The sequence below is a fragment of the Silurus aristotelis genome (genome assembly GCF_946808225.1).
Source record: "Silurus aristotelis genome assembly, chromosome: 24".
NCBI classification, from domain to species: domain Eukaryota; kingdom Metazoa; phylum Chordata; class Actinopteri; order Siluriformes; family Siluridae; genus Silurus; species Silurus aristotelis.
This window is the reverse complement of record NC_139597.1, coordinates 6,611,117-6,628,911: the sequence shown is the minus strand read 5'-3', so window position 1 is coordinate 6,628,911 and position 17,795 is coordinate 6,611,117. Positions and strand designations below refer to the sequence as shown.

Sequence of the window (17,795 nt, the reverse complement as noted above, 5' to 3'; positions counted from 1 at the left end):
TATATTGTGCTATAATCAATAATTTCTTTAATTGAAAAGGGAGCCCTAGTTCCTTTAGTCCATTTCCACCAGCAAGTCTTAACACTGCTAGACTTAGGTGCAGGTGCGGTAAATGTGTGTCCTGTGAGTGATATAAAACTCTATATGACTCAAACTGACTCATGCGTAGCCGCCAGCCGTAACCCCACGTGCCCAGCAGACAGTTTGGCTCCGGGATCGCTTTCTCTCAAAATGTTTATCTTTAGCCCCATTTGCCTTCAATTTGAACAGACAGCCTCTCTTCCTCTGAGTCAGGCAGCAAGTAGTCCCCAAATCACGACTCCTGTTAAGAGCGGTGACCTTTGCCAATGACTAATAGGCAATAAAAGACCAAAAGAATCCAGAGCCCCAGCTGCATATGCGTAGCGAACACTTTGATGGGCTGTCAACGACACGAGCTTCTAACCACATGGGAGACTCATACAGAAAATATCTGTCAGTCCTTGCCCCTTTGGCACTGCGCCATGACGACTTCCCAAAAATCGAAAGGAGCCATGAAAAAAAGGAGGCTTACGGTAAGCACTCCTTCCTGGAATTCTGACATGCTAGATGGATGACTGTACAGAGCAAAAATACACTCTGATAAGTTTGAGGAAACAAGGGACTTGAAAAATGAATGGCTTCAAGTGTGCAAGATAAAGCCCATGTGTGCCTTTCTGTGTTTAGCTGTTAATGATTTAAGTTTATTTTATTTTCCGTTAGCTGGAAGAACATCAAGGGGGGAAAAAAAACAAAAGCTTGTTTATCGTACTGTAGATCATATGAATGTGTGTTTAATGACGTCATGAGGACTGTACCACTGTAAGAAAACAATGAACTGGGTGTGAGAAGCTCCAGGCAGCAACTTGATAATTGTGTGGGTTGCACTTCCATTTCTTGTACTACAATAGTGCAAGTTTTTTTTTTTTATACCCTCTCTAACACAGTGTACCATGACTTCAACCATGGCTTCAGTGCGCAGTGGCTTCTACTGGGAATCAAAGTCTTTTATACACTTTAGGGATTGTTGTTTACTTGTTACATAATACCTTACACTTTACTGCCGAGCTCTCTAAACATACCGTGCCAGAGCCCAACTATCCGATGTCTTATATCGATGGCTAAGATCGATAAAGAAATGGTGGATTTTGTTATGGACCCTCTGAGACTCCAAAACTCTGTTCGATTTCAAGGTTGAAGTGGATCCGAATCCTTTGTGAACATTCAAGGTGTATCCCCGACTTGTGCCCAATGTTCAGTATAGACTCTGGATCCACCATGGCTAAGCAGACAAAGAAACAAAATGCAGCCTATTATCCAAAAGTATTGTGTAAAATTTAATGGCCACTGAAGTCCATCATTGTCGATTGCTGGCCAGAAAAACAAATAAATCTAAAGCAATTCTGTCACCATTCAACCCAAACAGCGACGCACTTACGACACAAAGCTTTCTATTTACGGTTTGCACAAACTGTAAACCAGAGCTTTCTCATTAAAAAGATTTGTAGATGTGCAAATATGCAGCCATTATTCCTTACTGCAATTTAGAGCCACCGTCAGGAGACCGCTACATGAATTATTCAGAGCTGTTTTGTTGTGTTATTAATTTACTAAAAAAAAAAAAAAAAGAAGTGTCTGAAAGATGTCTCAGGAGAACGGCTCCACTGGTTCAGACAGAAACTCAAATAACCACTCTTTACATCAGTGGTGAGCTGAAAAAACATCCCAGAATCTAAAAGGGGCTACAACAGCAGATTATCACAAATTCTCCACTTATGCCTTTCAAGAACAGAGATCTGAGCCTACTTTATGCCCAGGGCATAGAATAAAAGAAATGTGTAATATTAGCCTAATGTCTTCATATTGAAGGAACCCAGGATTAATATCACATAAGTAATATTTCCTTCCTCATTTTGGCAGATCTGCTGCTCCATATGTTCTTGTACATTTACACCATCAAGGTCGTGTATCAGTTAGTCTAGTCATGTACAATTAAATACGCCTACGTCTTTCACCAGGAAAAAGAGACAGTACCGATCATCTAGTGCTGTAACGAGAAATTAAAGCGCTCATTTGGACAGAACCTGGGCATTTTTCTCTTGACGAATTGCTTAATACACTTTATATAACAGTGTCTAGCGTTTGTAAAAAGCTTTTGTCATACTAGCCATATTAGTACAGCAGTAGAACAGAATAGAGACTTTGTGCGGTCTTTATTCTTTCTATTAGTCACCAAGAGATATATAAGATATATATATATATATATATATATATATATATATATATATATATACACACACACACACACACACACACACACACACACACACACACACATATATATATATATATATATGAAGACTGTATATATAGACTATGCATAAGTACAATCACAGCTATAGGCAGGGCAGAGTGACTAACACGGCATTCACTCATTCTTCATGAGTGACACACATTGCCTCTACATCTCCGCCAGGCCTACAATCCGCAAACCAGCAGGAACATTTAGTAATCTGCCAACATTTACAGTTACAACAAAAACAACAACATCTAGAACACAGCATTCCTGCTCTGACGAATCTAATGTATGTTCTTTGCTATACAATACAGAACGACTGTGATACATTATATAAATCATATACATGTACTTCAGGTTCTTTTTTTTTTTTACATTTTAATGCATTTGGCAGATGCCCTTATCCAGAGTGACACACGACTGAGCAGTTGATGGTTAGGGGCCTTGCTCAAGGGCAGCGCAGTGGCAGCTGGACTTTAAACTTGTGACATTCTGATCCAAAGGCCAAATGTCTTAACCACTGATTTATGTAAGAAATCTCTAGTTTCCGAGTTTTGAACCATTCTGAAAAAGAACTGCTGCAGAAACTAAACGCTTTCCAAAACAATACATTCAACCATAAATGCGTAAAAACTACAAATAGTTTATTTTCTATCAGTAAAGATTTTGCTATCAGAGGCAACCTTCCGTGGTGTAGAAAAAAAAAGGATTTCTTGAGTGCTGTTAGTAAAAATGTATTAGATCCGGAGTGGTAACAGTATCTGTCGTTGATTCTTTTCCAGCTGTTTTATTCCTTACATAATGGTCCAGTCCTAATAGAGAGAGTTTGGACTGTAGTGACCTGGCTATAACTCTCTCACTAACCCTTTTTCTCTTACAAAACACACACACACACACACACACACACACACACACACACACACACACACACACACACACACGGTCCTGTGACGCAGAGTTTCAACTCATTGGCTGCTCCACAGCGTAGTAATGTTGTCATGGCTGCTTACATCCTGAGGTCAGAACACTCCATTAAACCAAGACGGCATTACTCAATAGCTCTCCTCACTACCCAAAACATGTTTTTTTTACCTTTTAACTACAAAACAGAGCATGCGTGCACAAACACACACATACACTCACATATATATCGCCCACTACTGTTTACCCATGAGCACATAGAGGAAAAGGGGTGTGGTAAAGTCAATGGATGTACATCAGACAGAAAGGACTCAATTTGTCCTTTGTTCCGTGATTTTCTATTCCCCTTTCTCCATCGTTCATCCAGGTGTTCCTTCCTATTGTTTTTAGTATTTCCATCACACACACACACACACACACACACACACACACACACACACACACACACACACACACACACACACACACACACAGAGAGAATGAGCTGATAGTGGGATGGGCTAAAGCTAGCCAGTTTCAGTTACCTTCTGTTGGACGTTCTTTCGGCTCTCAGTTTCACCCAGATGCGTGCACACAGACACACACACGCACACACGCACACACACACAAGTCACTAAAGTTCATACACACATACGATTTCTGTTTAACAGAAATAATATTACAACGTATCCGGATCTAAACGGACTGAAGCGATCGTTTAAGTGGTCACAAACCTTGTATGACCTCGGCTTCATTCGGGGGCCGCGTTCCAATCCTCCGTCCAAACACAGATCGATTTCTAGTTGTGTTCCTGAAGCTCAGCGGGTCAGCCATCCCGCCACGGAATCCTTTTCTATCCGATCCAACAGAGCACCTGCTTTGAGTCCACCAATTAGAGAGAGATAGAGAGAGAAAAAGAGAGAGAGAGAGAGAGAGAGAGAGAGAGAGAGAGAGAGAGAGAGAGAGAGAGAGAGAGAAAAAGAGAGTTTGAGAATCCCTTTCTGAAACAGGGTGTGCCTAAGCCCTCATGAGCATTTACAAACACATAGTCATAAAAAAAAATAGAAAAGGAAGCACACACCCAATGAAAGAGAATTAAAGAAACATGGCACCGATGGGGAGAGCAAGAGAGAGAGAGAGAGAAACTTGAACTACACCCCTTTTCCTTGGCATTTTTTTTCTTACGAACACACACACTCACATACACACACACTCATGCACAATCCCACAAATCTCACAGCATGGCCGCTCAATTTCTTGGCACGTCCATTTCGAGCAGAAGAAACATTTTCCGCACTCTTAACAGCTCAAAACCACACGTATGAATCACATTCAAGCCACATTTGCAAGTGGATTCACAAACTGGACCTCCAGAAATGTGAATACGCTTAGCCAATCACATTCTCTCTTCTTTTGTGTGTGTGTGTGTGTGTGTGTGCGTGCTATTCAGTACCCGGTGCTGCTTGACAGTCTGAACAATCTGGAGGGGCAGCATGACCTAACTGTAGTACCTGAAATAAGAGCAGACACAAAAAATGGTGTAAACAGAGTGCTTAACGAATCGATCGTCACTTGCCTGCCTAATTACATACACACTGACAGCGTATCCCGTCGTAGCGTGTTTTTTTTATTTAACATCCAAACCCTGTGGAGAAATGTATCTACTCTGTCAAGATAATAATTTGATTTTGTAATATGCAAAAATCAAGGTGTTTCACCTGCTGTGTGAACAAAACATAGCGTTAGCAGGCAGGGTTAAAGCAACACACACACACACACACACACACACACACACTTTTATTCATTCACCCTGCAAGGGTCTACATGGATTCATAACCTATGCAAGGAACCAAACACTACAAACTATTTATCTTAGCCAGTCCACCCAGCTGCACATTACTGGGAGGTAGGAGGAAACTAGAGAACCCAGAATAAACCCATTCAGGCAAAGGTGCACTGGAACTTTACATAGACAGTAACCTGAGCTCAGGATCAAACCAGGAACCCTAGAGCTGTTAGGTTTATATTGTTATATGTGCGCGCACACACACACGCACTCTTCAAAATCCTCTGCCATCATCCGGCACCTCTTACACATCACTCAGCAGCTTGAAAGTTCAGCAGCTTGAAACTGTAGTGACCAGACGTGTAACCCTGGGGAACAGGGAGGAGAGGAAGTGGAGCTCACTCCTGCACCTGGCTGACCTCATCCTAAGAACAAACGACCACACACACACACACACACACACACAAGGCCAGGGTGACATGGAACTCCCCTTCTAACACTTTCCCTCAATTTATTAGAGTCCGTCTCCCTTCCTCCCTCACTCTCCTTCTCTTTCGCTCTTGCTCCCTCTCTCTTCCTTTTCTCTCTGTACTTATTTCTCCTCTCCACCAAGACAGATGGCAGCAGCATAATTTCTTAGCGCTCCAAGTTAAAATTGTGTCCCAGCTAGAGAATAGAATCACTGATTGCTCCCACAAGCTCTAAAACGATGAATAGAAGCACTGGTTTTGAGCCTGGGTCAGTATCAGATCGGATTTTTCCATTAGACATGACAGATTTCACACTGTAAGACTCGTAAGGGTCACGGGAGTTGGCTGACGCACATTACATTAAAATGCACCACCTCCATCGACGCATCACACGTCTTAGCAACTCGACTCGACATTAGCAACTCTGTTTTGTGTATTACAGTATGTGTAGGTACAGACTTACGTCACTAGGACCCCAGTGAGACACTGTATAGCACGACGGGCACAGCCTCTGATGCAGGAATGTTGTCTGTACGCTTATAAAGGTTTTTTAACAAAACGAACAGCTCTGGAACTTCTTGACCTAAAGTCCTCACATCATCGACACAAGTCTCATTGGAGCTGGCTCGGATTATGATAAGCAAACAAGGGTGCGCCTTTTTTACGGCATACCGGTAAATCCACATCTTAGGGTTGGAACAGAAAATCCGAACACATGTGCAGGTCACACTGACATGATAAGTGCTTTTGTGTGTGTGTGTGTGTGTGTGTGTGTGTGTGTGTGTGTGTGTGCGCGAGTGTGAGCATTTATGAGAGGTTGATGAACAGGGCAAGGTGCATAGCATAGCCATCATGCCCCGCCCCTTTCACCTCAGACAGTCACACATTAACACCAATTACTGAAACTCTGACATGGACCTGATCGTAAAATACAGACCAAAGACTGTATGTGTGTGTGTGTGTGTGGGTGGCTGTATTGAAAAGTGAGCAGTAACAGAATAAGAGAGTACTATAAGATTAGTATATACACACACACAACACAAATAGAAATCCATAATCATACTGTCTATTTCCTCTCTAATTTTAATAACATTTCGATTTGGACACACTAACACACACACACAACTGTCACTTCTACAAGCACTCTCTGATTGAAGATCTGACACACCCACAAATCCACAATTTTACAGCTGCATTCAACATTAAAAAAAACCCACACACATTATATATATATACACACACACACACACACACACACACACACACACACACACACACACACACACACACACATATACATACATATATACACACACAAAAAAAAAAAATCTGTGACCAGCGAAACACTCACATCTCATTCCATCGATCCTGTGCTTTTGTCTATCCCGGTGCCGAAAAGGAAAGAGAAAGAGGATAAAGATAGAAGAGAGTGAAAGAGAAAGTTATCCTGTGTGTTCCCGAATGACTGAGCTTCTAGGACTATGATTCTCTCTCTGAGCACAGTTTGCTCTTGTAATGGTGTGTATCTGTGTGTGTGTGCGTAAAAGAGAGAGAGCGAGGAAGAGAGAGAGAAAGAGAGTGAGAGAGTGGAAGAGAGAGAATGAATGTGCGCTCATAATGTGTCAGCCACACAGTCATACATGACACATTCAATGGCTCCAATTTCTGCGAGTGAGTCAACACGTAAGCAATCTCTCTCTCGATTTCTCTTCCTCACTCCATTCCAGTCCTCCCTCCGCCTCTTTGCCTGTTTTTTTTTGTAAACGCATACCGGCTCATCCATCACATCTGAGTCATCATCGGTCACAGTGCACTGTTTCTAACAGCAGGTTGCGCTGTTTGACTGTTCTCATGCTCTCTCGCGTAGCTGCTTGTACGGTTACACGAATGCGTTGCGTGAGAGACGAATCAAAAGCAAAACATTTTATAATTCGGTACTATTTCGTATAAAGTTTGACTCGTCGCAGCAGAGTAAAAAAGGGAGTCTTGTGCCTGTAGTAGGCGTAAGATAGAAGCATGTGCTTTGCTTCATCTCAATCGCACCGGCCACAGATCACATCTCTTTTATACACACACATACACACACACACACACACACACACACACACACACACACGAGGAAATGATTTCATACAAATAATGTATGACAGCGTAACACCACTGTGACTCACACTGACAGTAAAAATTACAACAAAAACACATGCTTCCATGCAGATGCTGTAAACAGACCTACTACCCCGAAATATAAATCTGTGTGTGTGTGTGTGTGTGTGTGTGTGTGTGTGTGTGTGTGTGTGCGTGCGCGTGCGAGAGAGAGATGGTCTTGCCAATTCCATCCCCAATGACACCACAGTTACTAACCAGAGACAATGGAACAAATATGTGATTCCTTATACGCATCCTCAACCTCTTTTTTTCAACCTGCTGCTCCTTTTTATTTCACAAAGCAGTGTAACAGTGTATCCGCCCGCTTCAGCGTACAAGAGTTCACAGACACCCATAACGTTAGAGTTGATTGACAGCTGAGGGAGAGAATGCCATCCTTTATATCAGGGGTCCCAAAACTTTTTTCTGTGAGGGCCACATAATTTTTCCTTTTTTAAATGGGGGCCCGGGTCAGCCTGTAGCAGAAAATAACATGGGCTGAAGTGACTACCAGTATTATTGTGTAGATTTTACTATGATTTTAAATGTAATTTTTATGCCTCCTGATGCTAGATTATTTGATTTTGTTATGAACTATATGGACAAATAAGCATTACTTTTAAAAAGAGATAAATAGCCTATTAAAAGAGCACTATTACCATAAAAATGTATTCTATTAAAATCAAAACATTTACTTACTTGTTTTGTTTTTTAGTTTTACCGATAGCTAGGCTGAATCGTATTTGGCGATAACCAGTTAATCAACTGATGATTTTTTTAAATGAATAAAAAACAAACATAACTCATAACATGTAAAACTGTGCTGAACTTTATTACAAAAATAAAACAAAAACAAAACAGTACTGAATCATAAAAAATGTGCTAAAGGAAATAAATATTTCTATAAATATGATTATATAATTATAATACAGCACTCTGTGCAGCACGTAATGTCAGCAATTCGCCTCTAGAGGCCGCTCTCGTGAAAAACAGCGGACCGGAAGCTGTACGGATATTTGACGCTATTTCCAGCAATCAACTAAGGGAAATTTTTGTTTGAGCCAAGCTTAATTATTAAACACACGTGATATTAGTTCAACATATGTTAAACGTAATTTCCAAAATATGTCTCCGGCATTGTTCAGAGGGCCGTTTCAAATGTGAAAGCGAGACGTATTTGGCCGTAGTTTGGAAAACCGTGCCTCACACAATCACAGATGGCCACGATTGTCTGGTTTGGACCTTGGGACATTTTTCTTTTCTCACCGAGATATAAAAATATTTCCAGACACACCCATTGAGAACTCGGGATAAAATGAGAGTTTGCATGTGTGACAAAGAACACTTCAGTCTGGAACAGTTGATGTAATCAATTTGCAACTCGGGGTGTTTCTGTTTAAGCATGCAAAATACAGTGTTTGTAAATGCAAATAATGACATGTTAAGTTATAATAAAAAAGGGCTGTCAAAGGGGATAACAATGGGCCAAGATTGGTAATTCATTTTGATTTACATATAACAAATAATCTAAATTGTAACTTTAGTCAGAACATTGTTTTACAAAATAATGAACATGGCTTTACTTTGTCCCACAGCTTAATCTGTCTGACTACGTCCCCCATACACAAGAATAAAATCTGTCCTTTCATGTAGCTTTTTGAGTCCTAATTCATTCATCCTGCTTGAAATTGTCTGTCGCAGAATTTTAAAATAGGTTGCTTTGTAAAAAAACATCAGGATGTACCCCAAAATATTGTGGACACCTGACCATTACAGCCATTTGTGTTTTTTTCTCCACTCCATTTCCATGGAGTTAAATTCACACAAATGTATGAATGTGCTCTAATTTTGCAGTGTTCTTTTGCCTAAGATAGAAGAGCCCCAAACTTGTTCAAGCATGACAATGCTCCTGTATACAAAGCAAGCTCTATGAAGATTTGACTTAGCTGGAGTGGAAGAATTCAAGTGGCCTTGTCAGAGTCCTGACCGCATCCCCACTGAACACATACGTGATGAACCGGACACCCAACATCAGTGCCTGACCACACTAATAGTCTTGTGGCTGAATGTGCAGTTCCTCACAGCCACACGCCAAATTCTAGAGAAAAACCTTCTGAGAAAAGAGTTTTTATTTATTCATTTATTTTGTATAAAAGCAAAACGAAGAAAATACTTTTTCTGGTAATAGCGAGCTTCCAAACAGCCACATTTCCAAACATCCAAATTAGTGCTCTTTATAGTAAATTGGAGTCCGCAGCCTTTCTTACTCTGTTTCTGGGGATTTCCATTGTTATGTGTATTACTGAAGCTTACATTTGGCATATGGCCCAGAACAAAAACCATCACCCACAGAACTGTCATGCATTTCCATCATAATGGAGGCTATTTGGTTTCCACAATATGCTAATCCCAGACACACAGTGACATTTTCTCACACACACACACACACACACACACACACACACACACACACACACACACACACACACACACACACACACACACACAGATATAAGAAGAATTACTACTGTGGCAGGTGCCTCTCCAAGCAATAGCACAGGAATTCAGTAGTAGACTTTTCACTCACACAAACAGACATACAGACAGACAGACAGACAGACACACACACACACACACAGACACTGTTTGGATTTGAGAGTGGCGCCAGAAAGTGGAAAGCTTAAAGACCGCAGAGGTACGACTAATGCTGTGGTCATGTGACTCAATCCACAGGAACGTGATGGTCAGTAACTGAAAAGTGTGTGTGCGCGTGCACAATATATGCATTCTTCTTCTCCGTTCCCTTATATTTGTCATTCACAGCCCAAACCAGTCCGGCTGTATAGGAATCAGTCAGCAGTCACAGTCTCACTGCCTTCCTTTCTTTTATTCCTCTGTTCTTTTTTATCCCTTAACCATGTAGTGCTTCAACTATCATTTCTCCCCTTACTGAATCAAAATCAGGTCTGTATTTGTACTCAATAAAAAGTAACTATACATGACCTACACAGTAAAAAAAAAAGCTGTGGAGATATATACATATACTGTTTTTCTACAAACAAACAATTTGAAGCACATAACTATTGAATTTATTTGTATGCTGTAAAACATATATGTAATTTATCTCAAAACTCACCAAGATGGACATTTCTTTGACATAAGTTTGTGTGCAGGATTCAAGAAATCATCAGTGTTATGTTATGGAGGAATACACAGTGCATGTAAAGGGCGTGGCCTCAGTGGCCCATGCAGTAAGTGTGCTGTGTGCATTTGATTGATGAATGTGCAGGGTAGAAATTCATATGAAATTGCATTAAAGCTGGATGTTTTAACTAAGATATTTTTTCCACTACATTTAAGTTCCCTGTTAAAGGCGAACCTGCAATTTTGTAAATTTCCAGTTTATTTCCTTTTATTCCAGTTAATTCCCTTGGAAAGTTTCCAGCCTGAAAAATCCTTGGAATTTTGCAACCCTAAGACAATGCCACTGTGTTCAAAGCATACTCTGTGAAGGCATAGTTTGCCAAGTTTGGAGTGGAAGAACTCAAGTATCAAGTATATAAGACCCACTGAACACCATGGGTCAGGCAAGATCTAGGCTGCTGACTGAACCTCTGTTCTTCTCACCTGACTTTAGTGCCTGACCTCAAAAATGCTCTTGTGAACGCGCACAAATCCCCATAGCCATGCTCCAAAATCTAATGGACAGCTTTCCCAGATCAATCTGAATTGGCATGTGTCCACATGAGCCTGCACATCCAGAGATCTGCTACAAATGTAATTTGTTTTCGAAAAATTATCTGAAGGTAGGAGGAAAAGTTTAGGTCTCTTGTAAAAGAGATTATTCATCTCAATGGGACTCCCTGGTAAAATAAAGGCAAATAAATGAGTGAACATATGAGCAGCCTGGTGGTGCTAAAGCGTTGGCAGTACTTGGCTTAAATTTGGTCAGAATGTTCTTTAGTTCCTCCCCAAATGATGTGCCAAACTTAACACCTTATTTTTTTTTTCTCTTTTTCAAATGTTTCCACAAAAGAAGAAGTAGTAGGTAGAATAACAATAGGGTGCCTATAACCATTCAGTGCCTGGCCCTGTAATTATTGCTAACCCTTTCTAGCGTCATCAAACATATGGATTTACAGATAAAATTAGGTGATTTTCATGTTCCACGGATTTTTTGGAAGTGTTTAAAATTCACATGGCTCTTAAGATGTTTAATAGTAGAACCGCACTAATCGTAAACAACGGCCAAACACACCAATGTTATATAATTTACATTTAAACGTGAATATATTGAATGTTACATATAGAATATGAACGTTACGTGCTCTAGCATCTCTGAGCTGCATACTAGTTCTTCTAATATATTCAGCAAGTATTAAATTAGCTGAATGTGAACTCAAGATCCCCATAAAACCACACCTCTAAACATAAACTCTGTCTAGGCTAGAAGACATGATTGGTAGTGAAATACTGCATTTGACTAAAGCTTGTTACTTTATTACAATTTCATAAATTCTTTCTGGTCAAAATGTATACTAAATAGCTTTTTCTCTCTTTGTAGTTTGAATAATAGTGAAAAAGAGCTAAAAACAAGTAAAAAAAAAAAAAAAAAAAAAAGGTCTCCGACAACACACTTCTTTTCGTCTTGATTGCCTGATTATTGGTTTGTCACATTTTGTCCACAGAACCTGGATTTGTTTCCTCTGAGAATGTGAGAACTTTACCAAAAACCCTGACATTTTAACGCTCATTTTTGAGGTAATCAAATCTGTTTCCCCCGTGCGATCACAACATCCGACAATGAAATGTCAGATTTTCACTTCCTGTAAACAGCATATCTATAATATCCAGGCGATATATAACGACCTGTTCTAGGATCTGATCCGTGCTCGCTTTTCTCCACAGCACTGTTTTTAGTGATTGTTTTAATGTGACACGGGCTGATCTGGGATCAGTGCTGCTCATTGCCTGAAGGGGATTTTTTTTTTTTCACGTGGCTCTCAGTAATCTGCTCTAACCGCAGTTCACAGGAGACAAAGTTTAGTGTGGAAGGCGTGGTGAGAGTCACAGGCCATGAGTAAAGGATGGTTACACAACAGGTACCATCAGGCAAACACCTGCCCACACACACACATTCCTGACATTGTCCTAGTGTCCTGACACAAACACTCTTTACACATGAAAGACCTGATGAAAAAATGCCCAATCTGTAGCCTTTTACACATTTGTGCAAAGTATATCAGCTTGACTCATTTGTGTAGCCTGTGATAAATCTTTATTAGGTAAGGGTGTGAAAAGGGTTATTAAAAAATGATCATCACCGAGGCGGATTTACAAGCCCCCTAGAATTGACTGATTTCTTACAACAGCAATTCAAAATGTTTTATTCCATTTATTAAACTGCAATTTGCCGAAATACATTTTTGGATTAACAGTAAGTTCAACACAGTATTTTGAATCTGTTTGCAATTACAATTAATGCAAAATAAACTGAGGAATGTCAACACTAAAATTAGTTCCTGTAATTTCCTACATTATAGCAGAAGAAAGACGACAAAAAACAGGTCGCTTGTTAGTAAAAATAAAAATACAGCACACCATCCTCAGTCCTGAACATTTCCTTGTGTTGGAAAAAACCTAATACCACAAAGCACCAACACTGGATCCTCATATAGAAGTTAAATAAGAAAGAACACACAGACACTTGTCATTCTTTCGGTTGTTTTTGCAATTTAGCAGACATGATTTAAAAAAGCTACGTGAATCCGTAATGTCTGCGGCAGGTGTAAATGCTTATATAGCCTTATATATTTACAGTTCTAGCCCTTCTGGTTTCCATGTTTGGATGCAGAATACACACTACTGCCACCTGCTGGTTATGCTCCTTCATGCAAGCGCAGAACAAACACGTTAGTTGGCCGTTGGCTGTAGTTTATCCGGTGTGTTCGCAGATGTGCCTGCCTATTACTCGACCTAATTTGCAGCACAATCGGGTGATGCTGAATAATAAAAAAAATGCCAAATATCAGCACAATCAATTGGTCAACCTCTAATTAAAACAAGTGCTTGTTTATATACCGGGTGTTAAGAAAATAAATCTTCTGACCAATCAAATTTGAGAATTCAACATTGCTCTTGTACAAAATGTTACCCGACCCAAATTGCATGTTGTTTTGACACTAAATGTCTCTGCAACCGTCTACTCATATTCTTCTTCTTCTTCTTTCGGCTGCTCCCATTAGGGGTCGCCACAGCGGATCATCCGTCTCCATACCACCCTGTCCTCTACATCTGCCTCTTTCACACCAACTACCTGCATGTCTTCCCCCACCACATCCATGAACCTCCTTCTTGGTCGTTCTCTTTTCCTTCTACCTGGTGGCTCAATCCTCATCATTCTTCTACCAATATAATTCATGTCCCTCCTTTGCACATGTCCAAACCTACAGAAGCCCAAACGCTATATTTCTCTCGAATGAACTCGTTAACGTGAGTGCAAACACACAAACACTTAATTAACCTTGGCCACTCAGCCCACCTTAACCTTCACTACAGGAATTCTACACAAAATAATAGGCATGACGAGTCTTGCGAACACGCTCCGCACTCGTTTGCTCTCTCTCTCGCTGCTCATTCTTTCACACGTCATTGCTCTGAACTGAAGCAACCAGGACATTCATTGTCTGAGGGATTACATAACGTCGTCATATAATCGTCCTTGGAGGTGCGAGCTGCTGCTGTAACAACCCTTTCAAAAGTTTATTCTTTTGTTGCCATGGCAATATGGATGCAGTCGTACAGCACCTTGGACAACATGTAGCAACATCGGGAAGTCAGGGCGATTTTACTGCAGGCACAAAAGAAAAACCCCACTATGGATGTTGTGGATTGCAGTAATGGGAAAATCCCACACATGCTGTGTTACACTGTATGAATACGAGCATGTTTCATCATGCTGGGGAACGATCGCCAAAATTTAGCATGCATGAATGTGTATGTGTAGGTGTGTTATTACTCTTCGGGTTGGAGAAACCTTAGTGAGAATCGAGTTTCTCGAGTTGTATTTATATATATTCAGATATGTTCTTTATTTATTATGCTGTTCCTTGGGACATGCATGAGTGCCCTTTAAAACAAACTGAGCCAAAGTAACACACACACACGTCTGAATACCTTTGGCTGACCTTTGGTTAACATAAACTATCAGTATTACAGCTAATTAATGCAACACTACCACTAAATCCAACATTTATTTAATTTAAAACTGCATATTTGATTTTATTTTAAAGCAATTTTCAGATGTTTAGTTTTTCTGACCATCTGAACATTTACCAAAAGAAAAAAAATGCAACCTATTCCTAATGGCCCTGGTCCTAATCAAGACATAAAAGCCTGTCCTCATACACCTTATAAGTGCTGTTAAACCTCTTCTGTTATTAGCATAATAATGTTAATAGCTCTTCGTTTTTTTTCCCCGCTTTACTTTCCATAAAACACAAGAGTATCTTTCTCTTTACTATGGCAATCTGTCACCATTTGGGACCAACCCCTTTACACCACCCCCTTCACCTTCATCGCTACTCTTATTATTATCGAACCACTTACACAATATTTTATTTAACTGTTTATGCACATCCTGAGAAAAGAGGCAAATCAGCCCTGATTCTTTTTAAATTGTTAAAAGGAGGTCATTCTGCGGAAACTAAAGAACGATTCACAGCCCGGAGAGAACTCATGCATTTACACAAAATCACCACCGAGAGGCACAGAAAACTGGCACAAAGGCCGAGTGAGTCCATATACAGAGATCGATCAGGCAAAAAAGCATCCAGGTGGCGAGATGTGGTTAGTTGGGAATATCGCCCTCTGCAAACGCTCCGCCATCCCACGGACACAGAGCAACAGTTTGCTAGTTAGCTCAGCCTAGTATACACTTTTTCTTACTGCCTCTATCTCTCTCTCTCTCTCTCTCTCTCTCTCTCTCTCTCTCTCTCTCTCTCTCAGTCTCTCGTTTCAACCTCAACAACATCTTCCCTGGGAGAACTGAGCCTGCTGTGCCATTTAATAACGCCTTAACTGGTCTTTTTCTAGACACGTAATGGGATCATTAAGAGGTTTTGCGCCACCGAGTGCTGCTTGGGTGCAAGATAAAGATGCTGGTGCTTTGGGCGTACACACACACACACACACACACACACACACACACACACACACACACACACTTTAGATTCTCTTTCAATTAAACCTGACTGACATACAGTACACCAACATAAAATACCGTAATAAGGTTTTGGGCAACCAGAACAGCATCAATGCACCTCGAGACAGATTAAACAAGCCTCTGGATCTGTACTGGAGAGTAGAGGTCGGCCAATAGTGGATTTTCCCCATACCGATATATATGTTGGATCGAACTTTACTTGCCGGTAACCGATTAATTGACCGATACTGCATACGGGATAAAACACAAACACAGCACTTCATGTAAAATAGTACTGAACTTCATTACAAACATTAAAAATTACAGTACTGAATCATAAATGAAATACATATGAATATATAAAAAAAAACAATAATATAATTAATAAATTATAAATAATAAATATAATAGGCTGTGCAGCCTGATATTAAAACAAACAGAACGTGGTGTCAGTTAATCGCCTCTAGAGGACGCTCTCGTAATGAAAGCGAACCGGAAGCGATAATCGGTATGGATTATTGCTGAAAGTTCCAGCACACAACTATTGGCTAAATCCGTGGACCATCACTGGAAAGTTGAACACACCTTCTTCTGAAAGATATTCTCTCGGTTACTCATTTAATGCCGGTAGTGGAACAAATACAACACACTGAAATGTCTCATAGGTGTTCAGTGACTATGAAGGGCTATAACATATGATTCGATTATTTTTATCTTTAGCGAATGAATATAGATATTCATCTATTATATTATAGATTTAGATTTTTATAAGCTGCTTGACTATAATTTAAATTATCTCCTTCCCACCAGCAGTGTTTCTAAGAAACCCAGACTAATAATAATAATAAACTTTCCCTGACACAAACTGAAAGCTTGTGAATGGTCTCGCACGGTCTTCTCATACAACACCGCACCTAAAGTTATCAGAGACGTTAATTGCTAATGCTCTGCGTGAGCTCCTTCTTTTGTTCACTATGTACAGCTGGCTCACATTCACACAGCTCTATCTTCAAAGAAAAACTAATTGGGTTATAAATTTAATATACCAGGTAATCAGGCTTTGTCATTGTATTGGGCATGACTGATACCAAAATCTGGTGCACAGCAGGACCAGGAAATAGTCACGGTTTAATGCACAAAGCCTTTGCGGAAATAACACGTAGACAAGCTGGCATGCTCGCAAAATGGCAGTCATGCAAAGTGAATTGTTAAATCTTTTTACCCAGTATATTATATACATAATATACATTATCTGGTTAAAACCCGAACCTATAGAAAATGAGTCATTACTCGCATATACACACACATCAGATATTGGAAAAGTGCAACAACCAAAAAATCAATATACATGGATTAAAAATGCTGGTTTTAATACAAAGTAATAATAAAGTTTCTTAATGATATGTGTTTGAAGGACACAAACTTCACCTTGTGGGTTGATTATGAATCGTTATAAAGAAAACCACGTATGTCAATATTTGCTACAGTCTAATAAACAAAAACGTTTAAAATAATCACAATGAGACCTTTTTTTCATTTCTCAGCGGAAATGCATCAGAATTTATTAATATTGCTATTAGATTACATGTTTTATGATACAGTGATTTGAATTGCAGCTGGAAAAATTCACAATTAGATTTCATTCTGAAATACAATGAACTGGAGAATAAGAAAGACGTCATAAAAGTGTGTATATGTGTATGTAAATGATTTATGAATATTCATAAATACAATAAGAAATTGTATTTTACTCAAATAACCAACTAATGGTATAAACTCTGCTGATGTGGTACTCATTTAAACTCTGTACTGCCACCTTGTGTTAGGCGTTAGAAGTGCACACAGAGACAGATTTAATAATTTGACTTCCTCTTGCTCAGTTATTTTGGGCTAGTTAGCCGCCAGCAGAAATAGTTAACATTGTGTGTGCAAATCCTTCTGGAAACCTTAGACTGTTTGTGTTAATCACAATGATCA

At 39.8% G+C, this 17,795-nt stretch overlaps 2 protein-coding genes across 12 annotated transcripts in view; one reads left to right on the top strand and one right to left on the bottom strand.

Moving 5' to 3' along the window:
* LOC310719299 (uncharacterized protein) overlaps nt 1-17,795 on the bottom strand; it is a 56,659-nt gene that overhangs the window by 6,133 nt on the left and 32,731 nt on the right. For 5 of the 11 annotated variants that reach the window (XR_014531429.1, XR_014531430.1, XR_014531432.1 and 2 more), the window contains 2 exons: nt 4,668-4,725; nt 3,949-4,088 (listed from right to left, as the gene is read on the bottom strand). Coding sequence is in view for 2 of the 11 variants with exons in the window: in XM_083528896.1 (XP_083385022.1) it covers nt 3,760-3,781; nt 3,949-4,091; nt 4,668-4,725; nt 6,822-6,828 (230 nt within the window). In the remaining 9 variants the exon portion in view is untranslated. Of the gene's footprint in view, nt 1-3,759; nt 3,782-3,948; nt 4,092-4,667; nt 4,726-6,821; nt 7,498-17,795 lie in introns of those variants that run through there. The other 6 variants (XR_014531427.1, XR_014531428.1, XR_014531431.1 and 3 more) reach the window with 3 other exon arrangements.
* The window catches only part of LOC310719287 (histidine ammonia-lyase-like), a 135,034-nt gene continuing 128,190 nt past the window's right edge, over nt 10,952-17,795 (top strand). The window contains exon 1 of the mRNA XM_083528847.1: nt 10,952-10,956. Coding sequence (XP_083384973.1) covers nt 10,955-10,956 — 2 coding nt within the window. The 5' untranslated portion in view covers nt 10,952-10,954. The remainder of the gene's footprint in view (nt 10,957-17,795) is intronic.